Source organism: Strigops habroptila, chromosome 2 (assembly GCF_004027225.2).
Source record: "Strigops habroptila isolate Jane chromosome 2, bStrHab1.2.pri, whole genome shotgun sequence".
NCBI classification, from domain to species: Eukaryota; Metazoa; Chordata; class Aves; order Psittaciformes; family Psittacidae; genus Strigops; species Strigops habroptila.
Window position 1 is genome coordinate 92,762,268 of NC_044278.2, and position 21,864 is coordinate 92,784,131.

At 40.5% G+C, this 21,864-nt stretch overlaps 2 protein-coding genes across 14 annotated transcripts in view; one reads left to right on the forward strand and one right to left on the reverse strand.

Annotated features, from left to right (window-relative positions):
* DNAJC15 (DnaJ heat shock protein family (Hsp40) member C15) overlaps positions 1-5,372 on the forward strand; it is an 81,825-nt gene extending 76,453 nt beyond the window's left edge. For both annotated transcript variants that reach the window (XM_030473020.1, XM_030473048.1), the window contains 2 exons: positions 615-665; positions 3,871-5,372. In XM_030473020.1, the coding sequence (XP_030328880.1) occupies positions 615-643 (29 nt within the window). In that variant the 3' untranslated portion in view covers positions 644-665; positions 3,871-5,372. The remainder of the gene's footprint in view (positions 1-614; positions 666-3,870) is intronic.
* The window catches only part of ENOX1 (ecto-NOX disulfide-thiol exchanger 1), a 376,319-nt gene continuing 355,940 nt past the window's right edge, over positions 1,486-21,864 (reverse strand). For all 12 annotated transcript variants that reach the window (XM_030473000.1, XM_030472916.1, XM_030472995.2 and 9 more), the window contains 3 exons: positions 8,468-8,570; positions 5,568-5,653; positions 1,486-2,444 (listed from right to left, as the gene is read on the reverse strand). In XM_030473000.1, coding sequence (XP_030328860.1) covers positions 2,313-2,444; positions 5,568-5,653; positions 8,468-8,570 — 321 coding nt within the window. In that variant the 3' untranslated portion in view covers positions 1,486-2,312. The remainder of the gene's footprint in view (positions 2,445-5,567; positions 5,654-8,467; positions 8,571-21,864) is intronic.

Here is a 21,864-nt window from a genome sequence, read left to right on the forward strand (position 1 = left end):
CTAAAGCACTTATGGTCTAGACAGACATGAAGAACTCAGGAAGTAAAAGAGGAAAAGAAAACATAAGCAGAGCAAATATGATGATTAGGTGACAAGGTCCTGTCAGTTTTAAGATGTTTTGTGGCTATTTGTGATTGGAGTTGTTTTGTGGGAGAGGATATGAGCTAAAAGAAAGAAAAAGGAGGACACGAGAAAAGGGAGGACAAAATATCACGAATAAGTATGGCGTGAAGAAAGCTGAGGTGAAAGTTTTCTCACTTCTTTTTTCCCTAGCTTAAGTGCCATCCATACACATTTATATTGCAGTACTTAAATAAGAGTTGTCAGGCCTAACACATTTTTGCCTGAATTATTCATAAATCTGTATGATCACAAGAGGAGTTATTTGGATTAAACTAATTTTCATTAACATAACATATAATTACTAGTTTCACCCAAGTAACTTACCTTAGCACAGGTTCTGCAGCAACCATAATAGACATATATGTTCTTTAAAAAAAAAATTGTGTGTGCTGACTGAAAGCATAATTTTCTCCTACAATAGATCTACCAAGCCTCTTTCTGTTTCTCTTTTGTACACAATTAACATTTCATTTAATATTTCTACATTCCAGGTAGATGCCAGAAGAGCAATTGGTCCTAAAGCAGTAATCACTAACAGCCATGTAAGAGAGTTCCTTCACGACTAATTGCATTTGACACTAATTGCTGTTTATTGAAGAACCTGAGTGAAACATCACTCTGACAAGTATCTGGATACTCCCTGCATCTGTTACAATTTGCCATATTTCCTGCTATTGGTGCCCTACTTGACAGAGCCAGCTCTCTTGTGGATGGCTCCTCTGCTTACATAGAGGTGTGACTTTGAGGAGGCTGCTGTTTCTTAACCAGCACCATGCTAAATGCTGTACTGATTCAGTTCTTTAAAGTAGGACTCTGGGAAGAGTGATTGCTTCCATACTCTTCCATACTCATAGCTTGGTTGATACACGAACTTCTTCAGCTTTTGCTGGCTCTTACAGTAGTGCTGGAGTACTGTGTGACAGTAAATCCTAAATGATAATTTATAGTGATGTCCTTAAGGGACACCACCAAAAGTGAGTTATTCCTTTCCTTGGCTGGCCAAAGGCCAGAAGCATTAGCTGGGAGTTAGAAGGAGTAACTAATTGGATGCATTGCAACTACCCAGCACAACATTAAAAATGAGAAATCTGAAGGTGTTCATTTTTAACTTGGCTGCTTGTCTGAAAAACAAATGAAATCTGTTCAGGTATACAAAGATCCATACTGGTACTTCCTCTGTCAATATTTTTAATTATTTTAATCTTAGTTAATATGGCAAGCTCTTCTTTGATTCCTAATTAATTTAACCAAATTACCCACAATTAATAGCTTAGATAGATAGGAGAAAGGTAAGTGCCAGGAGACTCTTGCTGGATTGATACAAACTCAAAAGCATCAGAAGAAAAACTTGTACAAACAATATGGTAGAAGTCATATTTATTGATAAAAATTAATATATCTGCTATAAAATTTGTAACAGTAATGCAACTGAATATTTATTTTGATGCATAAACCTGAATGTTACATACCAAATACAATACAGTAACACTGGTTTCCTCCTTATTTACATGTTTATGAAAATTGATATGCAATCCATGTTAAAAGAACTTGTAATGGAGAATAGTTACATTAGAAAAATAATATTCTTGATTGATAAAGCATTCTTGAGGACTCCAATCACATTTTCAGGCCTCTTCCAATAAGGCAAAAATCCCTGGTACAGCATATAACTTAATTTACAAAATACAATAACTTCAGACACATCTTCAAGTTTTCTTTTGGTATGCTTTTCCTCACTGCAAAATTACTCCATTTTCCTACTAAACAGAAAGAACTTTCAATAACAAAACTTAATGAGTTCTACTACATATTACATATACATCGCTGTAGCTTAGCGACCATAACCGGGCAGTCTTTCTCCTTAACTGTTTGCTCAATGAGCTTTTCTTAGATGTAGGACATGTAGTATTTTGAAATCATTATGACTGTGGTATCTTTCTTCAGTTTTCATAGGAAACAGATCTGTCACATTTTGAAACTTTTTTTTTTAATTTTATTTTATTTTAGGAACTGGTGCACAACTACATTTCCACTCACAAGAGAACGTCACAAATGTAACTAAAATCAGGCTTGGATAACTTTGAAAACATACTACTATGTGCCCAAACCCAAATTTCTTACTTTAATACTTTATAACCCTGCCATGCTCTAGGAATTTTTCTTCTGCATAGCTTCATTACTAGTCACAGTCAGATAGTTTTAATTCCTTCAAAGGCACAAAACTTCCACCTCTTTTCCAGTGTTGCTCCTACACCAGTGAATTCTTGTTTAAACATGCGTGGCAGTCTCATCAAAAGCATTTCTATCTCATTTGCAGAGATCTGAGAAAGAAATAAAGGTAAAATTAAAGTGAGAAAGCTGTCCTGTAGATTGGAAAGGGGAAATATGGAGAACAGAAATAAAGGAATGGAGGGGGAATCCAGGCCAGATGCAAACAACCAACCATTTTTTTTTTTTTTTAAACCTTAGCCTGACGTGAATTTCCAGACTCAAAAGCAAGTGCAGATTCCTTGCAGGAATGCTTCTGCTCTTATAAGTGGCATCCCACTGTAAAAGAATGACAACTGCTATGTTGGGGCTGCAGCCACACCATGTGATATGAAGTTCATCTAAGAACTACAGTTGTGGATATACTTGTGAGAAGGAGGAAGCAAATGGGACCTTATTCTTCTTTCTCATCCCAGGAGCTCTTGAATCCTCCTGCGCTCCATCAGTTCTTCTCTTGCAAAAAACCTGACACACAGACTTTATTTTTAATCAGCTCACTTTTGTTACTTAGGGCTGACTATCCATGGAGCTATATTGTCCTGGTTTGAACCATTCAGCAGCTCTAGATAACTAAGCCATAAAGTTCATGACTTGGCATTACTCAGGATGTTTTTATGGTTTTGAAACCTTAATCACTGGTCACCTTCCTGATGGGAAAGATGTTCTCATTGCAGAAAACAGTTTCACAAAGGCAACCTTTCTGGTATAATCAGTAGTGAAGTCAAGAAATGAACAGTCACATAAAATGATGATCACAGGGCTGGAGTACCTCTCCTACGGAGAAAGGCTGAGAGAGTTAGGATTGTTCAGCCTGGAGAAGAGGAGGCTCTGGGGAGACCTTAGAGCAGCTTCCAGTGCCTAAAGGGGGGCTACAAAAAATCTGGAGAGGGACTTTGGCCCTGGGCACGTAGGGATAAGACAAGGTGGAATGGCTTTAAACTGAAAGAGGGTTGATTTAGATTAGATATAAGGAAGAAGTTCTTTACTGTGAGGGTGGTGAAGTAGTGGAAGAGGTTGTCCAAGAGAAGCTGTGGCTGTGTTCAAGGCCAGGTTGGACACGGCTTTGAGCAACCTGGTCCAGTGGAAGGTGTTCCTGCCCATTTAAGGTCTTTAAGGTCCCTTCCAACCCAAACCATTCTTTGAGTCTATGAAAATGAAAGATTTTATACTACTGCTACTTCTTCTAAAGTAATGGCATGAAAAAAACAGTAAAGAAATCTATGGGTGCTGCCAGTGACCCACAGCTATCTTCATGGTTTGATAGGCCTCTTTCTTTGGCAATGATAATTCTGCTTATTCATATTAGTAAGTGCTGAAAATCAGTCTTGGAGGAATTCTAAAGCCCCAGAGTAATTAGATCCATCTTGTATGTACTCTAATGGCACTAATGGATAGCTGGTTACCTTTGGGTAATGAATCTGAGCTCTGCACTGAGCCCTCAGCCCACATGGGTATGCTGACCTTATCATTCCTTTTCAGGTGAAGAATGACAGGCTAACCATGGAAAGTAATTGAAATTCATCTCCGAGATTGCATCTATGGATTGCACTATTAAAAAGTAATTTGTTGCTACAAGCAGTTACTTCCAAAATAAACCAGTGAGGCCAAATTTTGCGGCTTGTGTTTATTATGCAGCAGCTAGGTCCAATGGTAGTTACAGGTATTGGTACGCTGGCATCATAGTGAGATGGAGACAATGCTCCTTCCATGAAGGCTGTGTTTGCAAGTTAAGGGTTTGATCCTGGCAGCCACAGAAGTCACAGAAGCCAACACATTACTCACACGAGCAGAAATACAAGGACAGAGCCCACAGACATACACAAGGAGGGTAATGAAGGTGGTGAAAGGTTTGAAGCACAAGTCCTGTGAGGAGCAGCTGAAGGAACTGGGGTTGTTTAGCCTGGAGAAAAGGAGGTTCAGGGGAGACTTCATCACTCTCCACAGCTATCTGGAAGGAGGTTGTAGCAAGGTGGGTGTTGGTCTCTTCTCCCAGGTAACAAGCAACAAGACAAGAGGAAATTGCCTCAAGCTGCACCAGGGGAGGTTTAGATTGGATATAGGAAAAATTTCTTCCCCAGAAGGGTTGTCAAGCATTGGAACAGGCTGTCCAGGGAAGAGGTGGAACCACCATCCCTAGAGGAATTTAAAAGACATGTAGATGTGCGGACACGGTTTAGTGGTGGACTTGGCAGTGCCAGATTTACGGTTGGACTAGTCGTCTAACGACCAGTACACAAGGAGAGCCACTCACATTCTGAGGCCATAGCTACATCCTGACTGTGTGTTGCAAGAAGATCTGGGCAAACACCATCATCTCCATGTCCATAGGAAGTATTGGTAGATATGGATCAGAGCTGTGACTAACAGCAGGGTGATGCCTGCATCCACTAAGTATTTCATGCAATCTATCATCCTGCAGACCTGTTGTTTAGCACTTAGAATAGCATTCACCTGATCAAAGGTGGCTATTTCACAGCTGAGCTTCTCACCCTTGACACACTTAGTGGAGAGGCCCTTTCGGGGTTGATTTCATTTCATCCTACAGTAGATATTTAAAAGCAAGTCAAAGAATTTTATCCTACAGGTATGTTTTGACTATGGACTGTATGAACTGATGCATTAAAAACCACTGCACACTGCAGTGTGTTGGCCTCACTTCTGCAGTGGCTACACCTTTTCTGAGTTTAGCAATAGGGTCAGCCAATTCCTTTACGAGGCCCTCTCCACTTCCATGTGGAGACAAAGGGTATGCTTCATTGACCATTCACATGTTCATGAAAGTTCATCTTCAGTGTGACCCATGCCTAACAACTTTTAGAAGAATAAGAAATGGTCTCCTAAAACTCTGCACAGTTTGATGGCTGTGGCTACACCTGCCTCTTGTTCTGCTTTCTTTCTCCTCAGCTGTATTTCAGGATCATGTAGCATAAAATCAGCTGCTAGTCTTTGCCATTTAAAGCTCTGCTCTTTTTTGCCACAAAGAATAGCTCAGCAGCATGAGGTAAAGGCCTCAGTACAAGCACGTGCACTGTAATTTGCGAATGAATAAAGACCGCAAACCCCCAAGCCCCATATCCCATTATCTTTCTAATGGAAGCGCACAAAGAGTTTAACCTGCAGTAAAGAATAATACAATATTTCTATAGAGAAAACAGATTTTGATTAAATTTTTTTACCCTAGAGTCCAACTGCTGCATGTAAGACCAAAGATATTCTATATTGGCTCCAAAAGGGTGGACGTGGAGAAATGTGGATATGATACCTGTATGAAAAAAGAATGCACACAAGTTATTGAAATTGCCTCAGAAAATATACCATTAAAATAAGCAAAATAATTCTGAATAGTCTGTTCTTGCAGGTTTTTCAGTATGAGTTATGATTCTTATTTTTCTTACACACCCCAATAATCATAACAAAATGGCACATTTTTAATACAGTCATAATAACATGGTAAACACAATAGCTCATCTTCAGGAATGACAGCAGTTAGCAAGTAAGTGACCAAGATAATATACTGATGAATAAAGGAATTTCTAAACAAAGACTTGCTGGAAACATTTCAACTACCAATTTTATGCTTGATTTACCAATATAAAATTGTGGATATTGTAATGGTAAAATTATTGCTTTTTTCCCCTTCACTGGATGCTCTGTTGTGAAAACGTTTCATATAATTGTGTCAGAAACCTCACTCCCTCAATTTTTTCTAGTAATTACGCTGATGCTGGTTATGAAAAGTGTTTAATCCGTATTATCCCTAACTACTGCTGAAGAAAACAGAAATCCTTTATGACATATTTACTTATTTACTTTCTCTTAAAAGACAGCCAGTTATGTCTATCTTCATTGTTATTTACAGGATTGTCGAAAAAGGTACAGGAATAAAAGTGGCTTAAAAGAAGTGAGGATCTAAGTCCAGGGATTTTTTTCTGCAGTGAAAATGAAGTGACAGTATAATAATGATGACCAGAGAAAACAAGATTTGGAGCATCAGAATAGATATTAAAAGCACTATCCAATTTCTTCTCTTCTAAACAAAGAATGAAAATACAAAATGGCATGTGTGTTACTGTTTGGGGAGAGTTGAACTGTAAGAATCAGAGCAAATATTTTCAACTCTGTTTGGATGGGTTTCTTAGCTAACCACCCTAGGGGAAGTTCCTTATATTTAAAGCATAAACACCAGGATTAAAAATGCTTACAAATGACAAAAATGGGTCACTGTATCTTGTGTACTGCAGGCCATACTGCTTTCTTGATGCTGAATGAATTAGGATAATCTTGGATTTAATTTTTCCCCAAATACTGGCCATGGGTGAAAATGATTAAGCAAATTTAACTCATTTTAGGCTGTCTTTGCAAAGAACATCTTTTTTCCTCTCTCATTTTTCCAATAGCATGTACAAACTTCTGATCCTGCAAAGGGAGTGGCATATATTTAATTTTATACTATGTTGAGCCCTAGCAGCAGTTGCTGCCTTTGTGCTGTGATATAAGCACACACACAAGAGCTCTTGAAGCAAAAGCCAAGACCATTATGCTTGGATGGGTTGACTGGAAACCCAATTCGTATTCAAATCACATTTTACCAGTGGCATTGCATTTATTGTGTGCATTCCCAAAGCTTTTCAATTCAGGATGTTCAAAGCTAGCTATTCTATATAATGTAAATAAAAAGTAATTTGAAAATATTTTGTAGTTTTTGACTGGAATTCCATGATAACTTTTTAGTAATTGTTTTCCTTTTGGGCTCTTTTCCTCTAAGGCAATATTGAATTTTGTAAAATAGAGACAAACTTAGTGAATGGATGGAGGCAAGGCTCATTTTTTCCTTGCCACACCTGAACATGCCTCAGAGGAAGAGATAACATGAAATCCATCTTTTGCCTTTGAACTGTAACAATGAGCCAGTTGTGGGGGTATTATGACCAGTAATATCTGGACTGAGATTAGACTGTTTATCTGAGTGCGCCACTGAACAGCTGGTGGATGGGACTCACTCTGGAACACTGCCACCACTTGTCACAGTAAAATCCCATCCTTGCTACCCTTCTCACAGAAGTTATCTTTGAAAAGATCAAACACTGCAACTAAAAGTTCCACACTTTATTATAACAAGCAAAATTAAATCAATTCATACATTTCTGTATGTCCCATTCTTTGACATCTCACCAGTCACAGAAGTTTGTGTACTAAGCTTTTTAAACATTTAAATACATTCTTCACATTTAAATGAACTTTTTGGTCTGAATTGTCTGAATCCGTGCCCCAGCAATAAACCAGCCACTTTCCTGGTGCTTAGCAGATGCAAATGAGTTGCATTTAAACAAATTAAGGTAGTTCTGGAACTATCACCTACCAGCATACTGCTGATTTTGTGAAAAGACCAAACCAAAGAAATGAAACCTGGTCTTTCAGGTCAGCATTCCTGTGAATTGCAACCATGCCACAGGGAGCACTTTGGACTGTGGGACTTTAGGCTCTATGAAAAACTGCCCCACTGAAACCAAACGCAAGATATGTGTGGGTATCAACGAGGCATGTTCCCTTGAAGGATAGCATGGGTACAGCCAGCATTCCTGTGTGGCTAAATGCCAGGTAGCAGTTAGCTGACCCACTGGCTATAAGATTTAGCTTTGATGCACTCACATTTGATGCACAGTGTATTTTTTGCTTGGTAGTTTATTAATATTATTTCCATTCCTTTCTCCTTCACCATTTTGTCTAATAATCAGATACAAGTCTAGCCTGCTAATCTTGATGAAAATAAAGATTTACATTTAAAATATGATGTAAATAACTTCATACATTCATGGTGCAAACCTATATGCAGATCCCGCAATTTTCTTCTTACCTGAAATCCTTTCTTTAAACCACAGAACTTATCAGAACGGAAGAGTTCACTTGTATTTTAGAATTTCTCATACTAAAAGCCATTATGAATACAGATGAAAATTAAAAAATATCTTTTTTTTTTTACTGTTGTTAGCACAAAGATGCATGTAAACACATATGCAAATGAGAAACTTATTAAAAGGCATTTTGTTCTCAACATTCTTCTTTGAGGTTATCTTACCTATTAATAGTGCCTCTTTCTCTGATTTTAAACCTGGGCTTCGTTTCTCTGAATTCTTTTCTCTGTCTTGGTTGACCAATGCTACTGTCAATACATTGATTTCCTATAAAGAAAAAAAAAAACCAACAAAACAGGAGGTCATGTAGATTTCATATACTTCAATTAAACCTGTTTGCTTCCTTTCAACACTGTAAAAAAGACTATTACTTTAATTCACATCTTAACATAATTACAAATAATTGATTTGTTTGCAGAATATTAAGACACTTTTTGAAGTACCTTTATGCCAAGAGCTGCCAAGAAGAAAAATTTTACTTGTGGAGTAAGTAATAACTTTGTTGTTAGTACTTCTTCATTATAACAGCTTGAAAGATGTGCCATAAAATGTGGGGATGGTCAGAAAACTCACATTTTCTCAGTATTAAAGCTGTAAACAAAGACTGCCTCTAGGGAACATGGATAGAAACACTCAGCTACAGCTATAAGAGTAAATTCAACAGTCACTAGCAATGTTTCTAGCTACTAGAGCGCAACCATCTACCGTTTTACTCTTCAACCAGCATCTGGCATGATGTTGGCCCTTGTCCCAAACAATTCCCAGGAATATTTTGGGGGTCAGCACATTTCAGTGACCATTCCTAACAAACAGGTAGTTTGCATAAAGCTATCTGGTTTTGAGGACTGAGAGAAAGCCTTAAGGGCAAACAAGTCAAGGCTCCTGCTTTGAGCTCCTTTCTATCTGGTTTCAAGGACTGAGAGAAAGCCTTAAGGGCAAACAAGTCAAGGCTCTTGCTTTGAGCTCCTTTTTCTGCAACCAGGTGGTCTGAACCACCCAAATCTCAGGCAAGCTAGCATGTTAGGTGCCCCACCAGAAGTATCTAGGCAGTTGTGTGACACACATTGCTCTTCTCCTGGGTATATGTGAAGTAAACAAATTATCTCCGTTTCAGAGTCATGTAAGCGGCTTCAAAGTGCATTGCACAAAATTCAAGCATATACATGGGCTGTTTCCATGGAGCAACTGATATGCAGTAACTCATTCCTTGTTTTGACAGTGACTCATTCTGCTGCATTTGCTCTGTGAAATGCTCAGCAGTTCCACGCAGAACCTTGGAGGCAAAGAGAATGGGGCTAGAGATCTGGTGGTATGAGATGGGGCTGTGCAGGAATGGTGCTCTTTATGTTGTGGCTGGGGGAGTCAAGGTAAGCAGCTGGAGGTTGCATGGGACTGGGCAGCCTTAAATGAGAACAAACTTGCACTATTCAGTGTAATGATGTGACTTGCACTATTTGGTGTAGTGATGTGGCCCATCTAGAACATCCACTTGGTGTGGTGCCTTGCTCCAAAATTCTTGGCAAGCATTTTTGGCAATGAAAGAGAGACACTGGGCTTGGGTTGCCCTAGGGCATTTCTGAAGGTGTGAATAATCCATGCTAAGAAAAGGCCAAACCTCCAAAATATGTCAAATGTGCCTCTTCATAGATGACTAAAGGTTTCATAGCCTGTGGGATTGGTAAAGAGAGTTAGGCACTTCCTCATTCCCAATTCAAAAACAATGCAAAACACCCACAACAATACAAACAAACAAACAAATAAAAAACAAACCCCACCCCACCCCCGGTGGTGTACTCTGTGCTCTTTATAGGCTGGCTTCAAGGAGCAGCTGCCCGATACACAGTGCCCGATGGCTCGGATTGCATCATGGGTTTAAAATGTTCCCTCGCATTGTGAAAAGGAACAATTGTCATGTGTCAGCTAAGAAACTGCATGTGCATTTGAGTGACATACATTCGTATGTGTATCCTTAGCCCCCATCTACTAGGGGCTCTGACAGACCTTAGCCCACGATGATGAGGAGTGAGATCCCTTGAGTCACCTGTGTGTAGTGGCTGCAGTTGTAGTGGCCAGCCGAGGCACGCCTCCTGATATCTATGGCACGGTCAGATATCTATGTGTAGTTGTGTACATGTAAGCTAGTCAGCCTTTGCTGCCTTTTTAGTCAGTAGAAATGAAATAGCTTTTTAATCATGTGTTTTGTTTGCTTTAGGTTGAAATAAATTGGACCTTAGAGGTGTCTATTTTGTATTCCTCATTGGCTGCAAAGGGAAACTTATAGCACAGATTTAGACACCTGCAAGTAGGAGGGAGCCTGCAGTTCAAGAGTTGCTGAGATCCCCTTTTAAAATAATGGCGTGCCTCAGCACTTTCGCAGGTACATCACCTTGACACTAACACTCCTGTAGTGTTGTAATGCACAGGGCACATTATAGCAGCGGGAGTATGCTCTGAGTTGTCCAGTAATGTTGATTCCCCTCCTGATAAAGCCAAAGGTTAATGCAAATACTGATCTACTGCTGGCCATGACATCCAAGAACAGTGAAAGAAAACCCAGATAAGAAACAGAAATAAGAGAAGTGTTCGCATTAATTTCTCCATAAGGGCAGCAACGACAAGGGGATTACAGATGAGGAAAACAGAGCTGGGTGACAGATTTCATGATACTGCAGCAGAGGAGCAGAGCAGCATATGCCACTAGAGCTGGTATAGGTTCAGATGTAACTTTTGACTCCACCAGAGATAGAAAAGCAGTCTAAAAATAACAATTCCTGAGAGGGGAAGGAGAGAGCAGAGAGATGCGTATTTGATAAAACAGGCCCCAAACACAACACACTAGCAGTTTCAGATGGGATTAGAAGTTTTGTCAAGCAGTGATGCAGAGAAAGAAACTATATTCCCATTGGGAGCAATGAACAGATGGATTCTCATTTAATGCCTAGATTTGAGCCTGTGCAGAACATTTTGTATGATTTATAGGACAGTGTAAATGGATGCTAAAGGAAGTCACATCAAGTCTTCCTTAACTGTGTGTTGGTACAGAGGATAAAAGAGTGAAAAATTGGTTATGGGGGAGCATGAGGAAGCTAAGAGTGGCAAAAGACTGGCTTAAGAAGAAGGTTCTTGGGGGTCTGGAGAGGTTTCTGCCATCCAAACCTACCTGCGTCACAGAAGATGATAAATTGGACAACTCTGATATATTCAGCTGCCAAAATAAGCTTCCAAAGGCCATGAGAAAATACAGGGTGTGCATGGTCACATAAAAGGTTCAGGAATTAATAGTGATTTAAGAGAAACGGGCATAATTGTCTCTAAAAAACGAGTGTGAAATTCACCCAGAAACCTGGCTAACTATAGTGCAAGTGAAAACCTTAAGTATCTGACTACAGACTGCAGATAAAATCTGGTACCTATGAAGGCTCTACAACAAATCCTCACAAAGTTAATTTGCACATTTTTAGAGGCACTACTTATGCTGACCCACAGAAACAAGACTTTTAAGAGCATAAAGGTGAATGAGGCAATAACTAATTGGAAAAAAACATTTAGGTCACATTTCTGACATGAGAAAAGAGCTACTGATCACCAGATGCCTGAGGAAAATTATTTAATATGTACTATATTACAGTATTTCCTTTCTTTCCTGGAGATCATCCTTTATTTTGCAAATTATATTTTCTGAGGTCCAAAGCAGTCCTCTTCACCAGGTTTCATTATAAAAGGAATATTTTGTTACCATCTGTCAGTTACTGCACTAAAGGACAAGAACACAGCCGAGTACACATAAACCAGTACTTATTAGGAGCGAAATGACCTTGCAAGAACCAAATGCAACATATGAAAGGCTTAATCCAGGTTAAATCACACCTGGAGATCATTAGGGACCTAGCCCTATTCAGTATTCACAAATTATGTCAGGTATCAGAGAACACGGAGGCCTGATTTGATGACAGCTCAGCATGAACGCAACCTTTCTGTGTGATGCTCTCACCATTGCCAGCTTAGAGCTTTTCCCTGCAAATGACACTTTCATCCATCAGCAGATGATGAAAAGACATGAATTTCCCTTGATGAACCCTATGATTCTGCAGACACCCCTTGGGACCAGCATTTTCGTTTGGGGTTTCCTGCTTTTGAACCAGGGAGGGAAGGACAGAGATAGGGTCTTTCTGGAAAACTTTCAGGAGAACTGAGGCTCAAACAGAGGACGGCATATAACAATTTTTTCACACAGACTATTCATTTCCATGGGCAGACCTCTGACACTGCCACTGATGCAGAGCTGATGTCTGTGGAGAGTCATTTATGACAGTTTTTGCACATGGATGTATATCTTAGCCATGTCCTGGCTGCAAGGTGGGGCAGAAGTTGGTTTTGTGTAATTCTCTTATGTACCCTGGCTTCTTTTGGAAGCAAATGCAGAGACATGGGCAAGCAGATTGCTCCAAAAGGTGCCTGGTCTCACTGTCCACTGTGGCCCACCACAGAGCAGCTGGGTCCAACACTGTAGACAGCAAACAAGAGCGTGACTCCTGAGAACTGCATTTGCCAGAGATACACAAAGAAGTCCTGAAGGGTAGAAGAGATGTGGTGACTTTCTACAGAGGACAGTCACAGGTACTTTAGGAACAAAAGGCTAACTTTGCACCCTAGGGGACTAGCAGATCAGAAAGCCCCAGATATTTAGGCTGGATGACTTGGATCTTTCAGTCCTTTACTGGTTTCTTTTTTTCTCTTATGGGAAAATTACACTAAATAAAAAGTTCTCAATCCAGATGTCACTAATCCTCTACAGGTCAGTCTTGCACCAGTGCAAAAAAGGCAGACAGAATATAAAATGACTGCTCTTGGGCTTCTATCTTTAGCAAAAATGGTTCTCTTTAGCCTAAAAAGTTCTGTGATCCCCTAATAATGGGAGGAGTGAGGACTTGTCATTCTCCATAAATGCTAACCAAGAGCTGAGCAGGGCTTCAACAGTAGCTGCCCTACCTGGAAACTACTCCTGACAGAGTGCAGTTCAGGACTCTGCAGATGGGATTTAATGAATGTGACATTGAAGACAACTGGCATGTGAGCAGGATGCAAACGACAAATATCGAAAGAGCTGAAATACTCCCTCTGCTAAATGGCTAATCTAAATATTTGATAATTACTGTTAAATCTAGGGGGCATGATGACTGCTTGCATTTTGTCTTCAAAGACCTCATTCCTTTTGTTGTAGTATATTGGATTCTGCAGAATTGTGTGGTGAGGTAGTAAAAATAATATTGTGCCCTCTGAAAGACCAGTAAAAAAAAAAATCCTACTAGGCTCTGGAAGAGTTTGCAGGATACATTGGTGTTTCTCTTATATGTACAAAGCCAACTGAGACATTAAAACAGTAGCAGAAATAAAAAAGACTAGATGTTGGACACAGCAGGCATATGACAAAGCAGCTAGTGAATGTTGCCAGATGTAAGGGACACACTTTCTTAACAGCCAGGAGATTTATGAGAGAAAACTAGCAGTAGGAGAAAAACTATATATCTGAATCTTAAACAAAAATCTTGCAGGCTATTAACAGCAGGCCAGAGAGATGCTGTAAGCTTGAAAATAAAAGGTCGTTTTATGATTCTGATAGAAGAAAAGAACATGTACATGTGATACCAAATCTGCAGTCCTTAAGATCCTGAAAGATCACATGTGTACCTGCTCTGAGTCCACAGAACCGGGCTCTAACTTCAAATGTTATTGATAGCCAGGCAGGTTTGCTGATTCTACTGCAAACATGAGTAGAAACTGGCCTACAACACGAAGACTGCACATTTTTAATTTATTTTAATTTACCTGGGGATCTCTTGAAGTCTGATGTAGTTGTGTTTCCTTTGCTGTTTTTAATTTAAATGTACTTCAGACCAACATCTGAAAATTTAATCTTGCTGTTTTAGCCTGAATGGAGCCTAATTCAATTTCCAATCAAGTGAATGGAAGCCTTGCAATAGTTTCAATGCACATCAAGTCAGGCATCTTAAATTTATGGGGACATACAAGGTCCAGGTATAGGACAACTTCTGACAGCTTAACATGGTTGTCAGTTGAGAATGGGCTACTGTCCTTGTCTATGTTCTTATCCATGGTGAATGCAAAATTATTTAATCCAAACTACAATGAAAGAGCTTATTTAAATTTAACTTAAATCAGATTTCCTTGTAAATGTGGCAATGTATGAGTACACTCACAGACGCTGATGGTGACTCAGCTGATCACGAAATCACAAAATCAGGCAGGTCACCTTGGGAGTCTCTAGTCCAACCTCCTGCTCCAAGCAGGATCAGCGGGGTCAGACCGCATGGATGTGCAACAAGGGGCAACAGTCCAATGGCTGAGTAAGCTTCAGCAGTTTCTCTGCAACATTCCAGGTCTGTGCCCTCATCAAATCACATGTGGGGTGTGTCATCAATAGATGGGTGCCTCTATCCCCTGCAGAAGGGATTTTCCAGCCGCCATCACTTGCTGCTTCCTCCTGATACTTGTGATTAAAGTCCTATCTCCATGAGCACAAAGGACAGAGGCACTATCACAGATGGAGAAAGCCCAATAAACACTCATCCCCTGACCCAGCTTCTCCCAGGGCTGTCACAGGAAAGCATTAGCCTCAGGGATCGAGCATGACACTTGCCAAAAGCAGGCAATGGAAATGTTCTCTGCATCATCTTACAGACTGAGGAGGTTCTGCCTGTAGGTATATGGGAGTTGTTATGGGATATAGGGGAAGAACATCTTGAGATTGTACAAGACTTCGTTGAGGGTCCTTAATAGGGAACAAAAGGCAGGAAAAGAGAGGGATCATGGTGGTTTGGGAACAGGATAAAGGGGCTAGTTGCATGTAAACAGATTCCTGGTACACTTGTCTGGCCATGCCATGCCCTGATGAGGGCATTACACTCGTTAAACTCAATTTCTAACTCTTTTCCTGCATGAGGAACTCTGTTCTCTGTGCATGGAGGTGTGTGAGTGGGTCTGAGCACAGTAGCTGGAGTGGGACCAGGGGTCAGAGGGCTGTGTATCAGGGGTGCCACAGTTAGAGAGACCAGCATGTGTGGCATGTGCTGCTCTGTGACCGCTGATGAGCATCAAGCCAGACTAGCCACTCAGTAGGATAATAAGCTTGGGAGCCATGTATTGAAGTAGCCACAGACCTGGGATGGATCTAGAAGACACCAGAGAGACTATGCAGAGAGACCACATGATCTACTGGAGGGAACAGGGAGTGCAAGCCAGCAGCTGGGGACACTGTAGGATCTGGGGAATGACTAAAAGATCCTGTGTGTGTGTGTGTGTGTACACGTGAGGCAGGGGACAGTTACAGAATAGAATGAGAGCCAAAGGCCAGTTACTGGAGGGATTCACATTGTATATATGTTGAAGTCTGCATATATATTTTGCACTAATAGACCTTTATCCTGATCAGCCAGAAAAAGAAGCATGGTGAGGCCAAAAGTATTGTTTCTGTTTACGAATGCTGAGTTTGTGTTGATCTGTGTGGCTGGCCATGTGTATATGTATGCATGTCATGCATCTGTTGTATACGTGAGTTTGTGCACGTGCCTGTGGGGAATACATACTCAGCCTTGCTGCAGGTTGGTTGCATGGAGCTACCTTGCCTCTGTTGGGCTGCAAGATTCAGTAACTTCTGACAGCAGCAACACTTTGTTTGGGCCAAATAGCTCTAATTCTTCCTTTAATTGAGTTTGTTCCCCTTCATGGGATGCTACAGCACTGTGCTGTGATGTGACATGGAAATTTGGTAGAGTGTCTGAACACTCAAACTAACTCAAAATTCTCCAGGAACACTGTGTGTATTACACAGCTCTCCTTTCAGCATGTCCTCTTACAGTGACTGTTTCTGATTATCTGCTGACTAGTCCTCTAAAAACACTCTAATGACTAGAAAATTGCTCATAATCTTTAATTAATATAATTCTTTTGTTGCTGCAAATGAATTGATCTGCTAGCAAATTAACTACTTCCTAGAAACATTATATTTTACACAGTCCTGGTTCCTCACAGCCTAAGAGTTGATTTCTGTAAAGTGGCTGACATTAAGTTAGGTGGTTTTGCTGACGCTGCCTCTATATAGAGAGGTTTCCTGGCCTTTTCTATGTGCACCGGAGTAACTAGGTTTACAGTAAGAAATTACAGTGCTGCATTACATATAAAAAGAATAAGGCAAGGAATACGGCATCCAACCATCTACTCAAACCCAGAATTCTCACAAGCAGCCTCTGCTACTTTTAGACTTAGCACCAGGTCAATAATTCAGTAAAAAGAAACCCTTTCTTTTTGGTATTTTTATTTCAGGGTCTCAGAGGATCCTTCTCCCTCTATTCCTTACCCAGTGACGCAGAAGAACATATTTACCATATGCTACACTGCTGGTGAATGTGACTGATCTATCATTAGAAACGATACACCTTTTCATTCACATCAAGCCTAAACCTGAGAACTTATTTTGTGCTATGCAAGAAACCACTATTGGTTTTGTCAGCCACAGCACATTGTAATTGCTTTTGAAGTACATTAATATAAAAATTTACTTTTGAAGTACACTAATATTGAATTTACCAAATCTAGAGTAAATTTAAGAGTGTGCTGGTGTAAACAAATAAAGGGTTGAAAATTGGCTTGAAAAATTATCTGGCATTAAAATTATAGAAACAACAATGAAGTAAAATTCAAGAGCGAATATAAGACCTTGCAAACAAAGCACTTCAAACACACCTCTATGGATCTAAGATTTGTTTGTCTGATTTATCCTACATGATAGAATTGTTTTCAGAAGTGAAGATTAATTATATTATGGTGCTCTTGACATCCTATTTTTCCGATCCATTTGCCAGAGAGATGCTTTTAACTTTTTTATTACAAAGCTTTTACTATTATAACTTTCACCTGCTGAGTTTAGGCAACTAGCAATAATCTGAAAATGCTTTTCTCATTGAAACTATCTCTTTATATTGTTCTCACTGTATTTGAGCACACCTATTTTATGGTAATGTACATATGCAAAATACAGATGACTAATATGAAAGTTACTTCATGCTTATTTTTAAAAGTATGATCAGGTTGCTTCATTTTCTAAAGCTAGATTTATGTGTAGGTTCCTGATGAGTTAACACAGATGTTTTATGTGATGTGAAGGTGGTTGTTTTGCAAGGGAAAAGGTAATTGTCATTTTGCACACCTTGTGTTAGGGAATTGCAGTAAACCAATGGTTAGCTGAACGAAAGCAATCACCTGCCCACCAGTTCTGCTGAAGTCATAGTAGGAGGGGATAGTCCATGTATTCTTGAGACTGAGAACTTGTTGAAAGCCCTTTCAAATGGTCTTTAACACAAATACTGCTCCAGCAATCTCCTCAAGAACGATGCACTTCTAAAGAAAGGTTAAGGAGAGGAAAAAAAGCTAATTTGTTTCCCTCCTGGGATGTGTAGAATTGTTTTGAAAATGTCTTTGTTGAAATAAAAGGAATTATTTTGGGGAAAAAAACCCAACTTTAAATGTTTTATGAGAGTAAACAGTTTTCAAAAAGGATTTGTATTTGAAAATTATTAGTTTTAGGCATCTGAAAACACAGGGTGACCCCCATATTCACAGGAATCTCCACATCTGAATATACAGAAAGTACTTGAAACAAACATTTTGGAGCTCTCATTCCTTCGGATTGGATCATGATTAGGATGATGAACTTTTCCTAAGGAGAAGGACTTGGGGGTGCTGGTTGACAAAAAGCTCAACACGACCCGGCAATGTGTGCTCACAGCCCAGAAAGCCAACCGTATCCTGGCTGCATCAAAAGGAGCATGACCAGCAGGTCGAAGGAGGTGATCCTGCCCATCTACTCTGCTCTCGTGAGACCTCACTTGGAATACTGTGTTCAGCTCTGGGGCTCCCAACATAAGGACATGGAAATGTTGGAGTGAGTCCAGAGGAGGCCACAAAGATGATCAGAGGGCTGGAGCAACCCTTCTATGAAGACAGGCTGAGAGAGTTGGGATTGTTCATCCTGGAGAAAAGAGCCTTGGTAGAGAGACCTTAGAGCAGCTTCCAGTACCTAAGGGGGGCCTGCAAGAAATCTGGAGAGGGACTTTTTATAAGGGCGTGTAGTGATAGGACAAGGGGAAATGGTTTTAAACTGAAAGAGGGTAGATTTTGATTCGATATTGGGAAGAAATTCTTTACTATGAGGGTGATGAGGCTCTAGAAGAGATTGTCCAGAGAAGTGCAGATGTCTCATCCCTGGAAGAGTTCAAAGCCAGGTCGGATGGGGCTTTGAGCAACCTGGTCTAGTGGAAGGTGCTACTGTCCATGACAGGGGGATTGGAACTAGGTGATCTTTAGGGTCCCTTCCAGCCCAAACCATTCTATGATTCTACAAAGAGTGTCTCCCGGTGATATTGAAGTTCCTTTCTTGCTTCTGTCACTTTTTGCTGTCCTATTCTTTGAAGGACTTTAGCAAGTGGGAGGGAACATGAATTCGGTGTACAACACCCAGGAATGCAGCAGCAGGCTTGTGGCTAAAGCAGAGGTGGCCCATCATCCTTCAGGTGGTTGCGGGGGAGCCTGAGTGCTCTGACAGCCAATCTGATTTGTACAGTGTGTGGGTTAAGCACACAGCTGCATATGTATAAAGCTGAATGTTATTCCTTACTAGAAATGATGGGTTGACTCCTGTATATGTGTGCAGTATAAATACTCTGTAAAAACACTTTGGGATGAAAGGCTGCTCATAATGATCAGATATTATTAAAATGTCAAGTGGCTCTGGGCATTGAAGAACTGTCTCCCCTGGAGCTTATATGAAATTTGAAGTCAAAAAACTTTTGTGATTTGCTGAGTGGGTGGCTGAATGGGTTTTATCATTGTGTCTCAGAGTTCTCTCTTTTCCTTCCTCAGATGACAGGAATTCACTCCTATCAAAAGCCAAGCTATGATGCCACTCTAACACTTTTAATTAGGGACATTAGTGGTGTGATTTCTTTCTGCACATTAACAAAGGGGTTATTGCTACAGCTTGGATCTCCTTCAGATAGTACACTCTGTGTCAGAATATACCTAGGACTGCTGTAGCCATTTGCCTCCCAGTTGAACCCAGGACACTCCCATAGGGGTAGATTGTGGCTGAAACCACAGAGATTGTGATTCAGCCAGCAGAGTTTTGCACTGTGCTAACGAATCTGTATTGCTGCCCTCTAACATGCTGAACTGAGGTTGGGACAGCCAAGGCGGGACTCAGGGGGCTTGATCTATCAGTGTGTAAGAACTTCTGAATGCTGAGCAAGTTCTGTGATAATATGGTCCTAAACAGCCAGTTAAACTCCTGTTATTTTTCAGGCCTCATAGTATTGAATTCATGAGGCGGTCATTCCTTGTGCCTGCTGCGGCAAGTAGGAAAGCTGCTGATCTGCCAATGGTCATAGCTGTTTGAATTTTTCGTACTCCACATGCCTTAAATTGAAGGAAATCAGAAGAAATGAGTGACAGGCTACAAATAAATGCCTGGAATGAAAAAGGCAGGGAGCAGAAAGCAGCACAGCCACGCCCCACCCCCTGGTGCTGGCCCCACCAGCACAAGAATAACCTGAATACAGACAGTAAATGGGTCTCTGTAATCTCTGGCGGCTTTACACCCCACTTCAATAAGGGTAGAGGGTCCTTGCACCTTCTTCTAATAACATAAAACACCCCTGACAAGAAACCAAACCCCACATCTCTCTTTAATCAAGGGGCTATCCTCATCCCTACACTGCACTTGTTTGTCTTCTTTAGAAAATTAACTGCACTTATTAAATGAATTGATTAGTTGACTGAATACAATCTTGCAAAGGGGAGCAGTTAGAACAGAGGGGCTGAAGAGAGCCCATAGCCCATGCTCTTTTCTGGAAATGTCATTTGGAACCTTCTCGGGTGGGGGAAAGATGCCAACTTCTCTGTAGGAGGGGACATTACCCCTCAGCTCTTGCGTAAAGAAAGGCTGCCAGCACCCTACCCTCAAACGTACCCAGCTGTCAACACCTCACTTTTTGCAGTGCCCACTCACTCCTGTGTGCTCTAGAAGAGCCTGCTGCAAGGACCCCAGTGATGTCAAGGAAGCTACTCAGTGACTCATGTCAGCTGACTGAGGTTGAGGTTCACAGGATACAAACCTGGGAAACTGGGACAGAAAAGAAACACACATTTCCCGATGCGTGCACACCTTGCGCTGGGCTTTTCTAGCCTGTAACTTTAGGCCCAAATTGCGCTTATGTTAGCCATGTTAAGCATATTTTTTAACACAAGCCAATGTTGTTGTGGGATGAGAAAGCCTTTTGAAGAGTGGGCTAGCCAGGAAATGGCTGTCGTACTCACAAGGAAGTGAAGCAAAAGCATCTGCAATCACTTGGGATCTTCATCAATACAGGTGACCAGCTTTTCTCTCGTAGTCCCAAACCACTGGGATGATCTGAGCAGGTGCTGCACTCTTCTAGCTCCTCTCCTCTTCCTGTGTTCAAGGGCCCTTTTCATCTCACCTGGCTCAGTGTGAGGCAGTCACACCACACAGAAGTACCCCATCCTATGGCAGATGTGTACTAACACATACACTGACATGGGACATTCAGAGTAGGTACCCTTGGGTGCTTCCATTAAAGGTTTGCACAGTAAAATACACGAATTGTACTCTGATGAGTTTGATGGAATTACAGGCTTCTCCAAAAATTGAAGGGGGTTAGCTTTTTAAATCTTTGCCTGCCTTGTTGGAAAAATGAGCCTCATATAAGAGTCGTCTTTATTTGTCTTTAGTAGAGATCTTTAGTAGAGATCATCAGTGATTATCCATACTATTTGAAAACAGACTAGGGTGTAGTTAGGAATAACATCACTTTCAATGTAGTATAAAGTGAGCAGTTTAGTAAAACTGTTGAAATATGTCACTTAATATTTCAATTAAAGGAAGAATACACATCAAATCTAAGATGCTTGGTTGAACTGGAGGAATGCTCCGACAACAGCTTCAAGAATTCAAATGGAAAAATGCACCCCTACTTAACATTATTGATTTCATATCTGGAGAAAAACCCACAGAATATTGTGTCCAAGCTGCTGGAGATACTAATGGAGGCAGACAGACGAATGAGGTCAAAGTCATTACTTTGTTCAATGAAACTCAAACAGAACAAAAAGCTGGTAAAAAAACTTGTGGTAAAATCAGTTTCACTCTCTGAAATATATTCCCTTTACTATGTCTTCATGATAATCAAGTAACCCTGAAAATCTTTTGGTGAAATCCTGACTTTTTAGCCTGATAGGAATTTAATTATTGACTTCAACAGAGTCAGGACTTTACCATGCAACTGCAAACTGAGCATTCAAAATGCTTCTGTGACCATGACCCATCTCTTGTTTCAGTCTGAACTTGGAGGACTGATACTCTTGACTACCATTTTATGGGATATCTACAAAGGGTAGGAGTTATTCACAGGAGTTATGTAAGGAAGGCAGATAACTGTCAAGAGAGAGTGCCAAACTCCTGGAGAAAGATCAC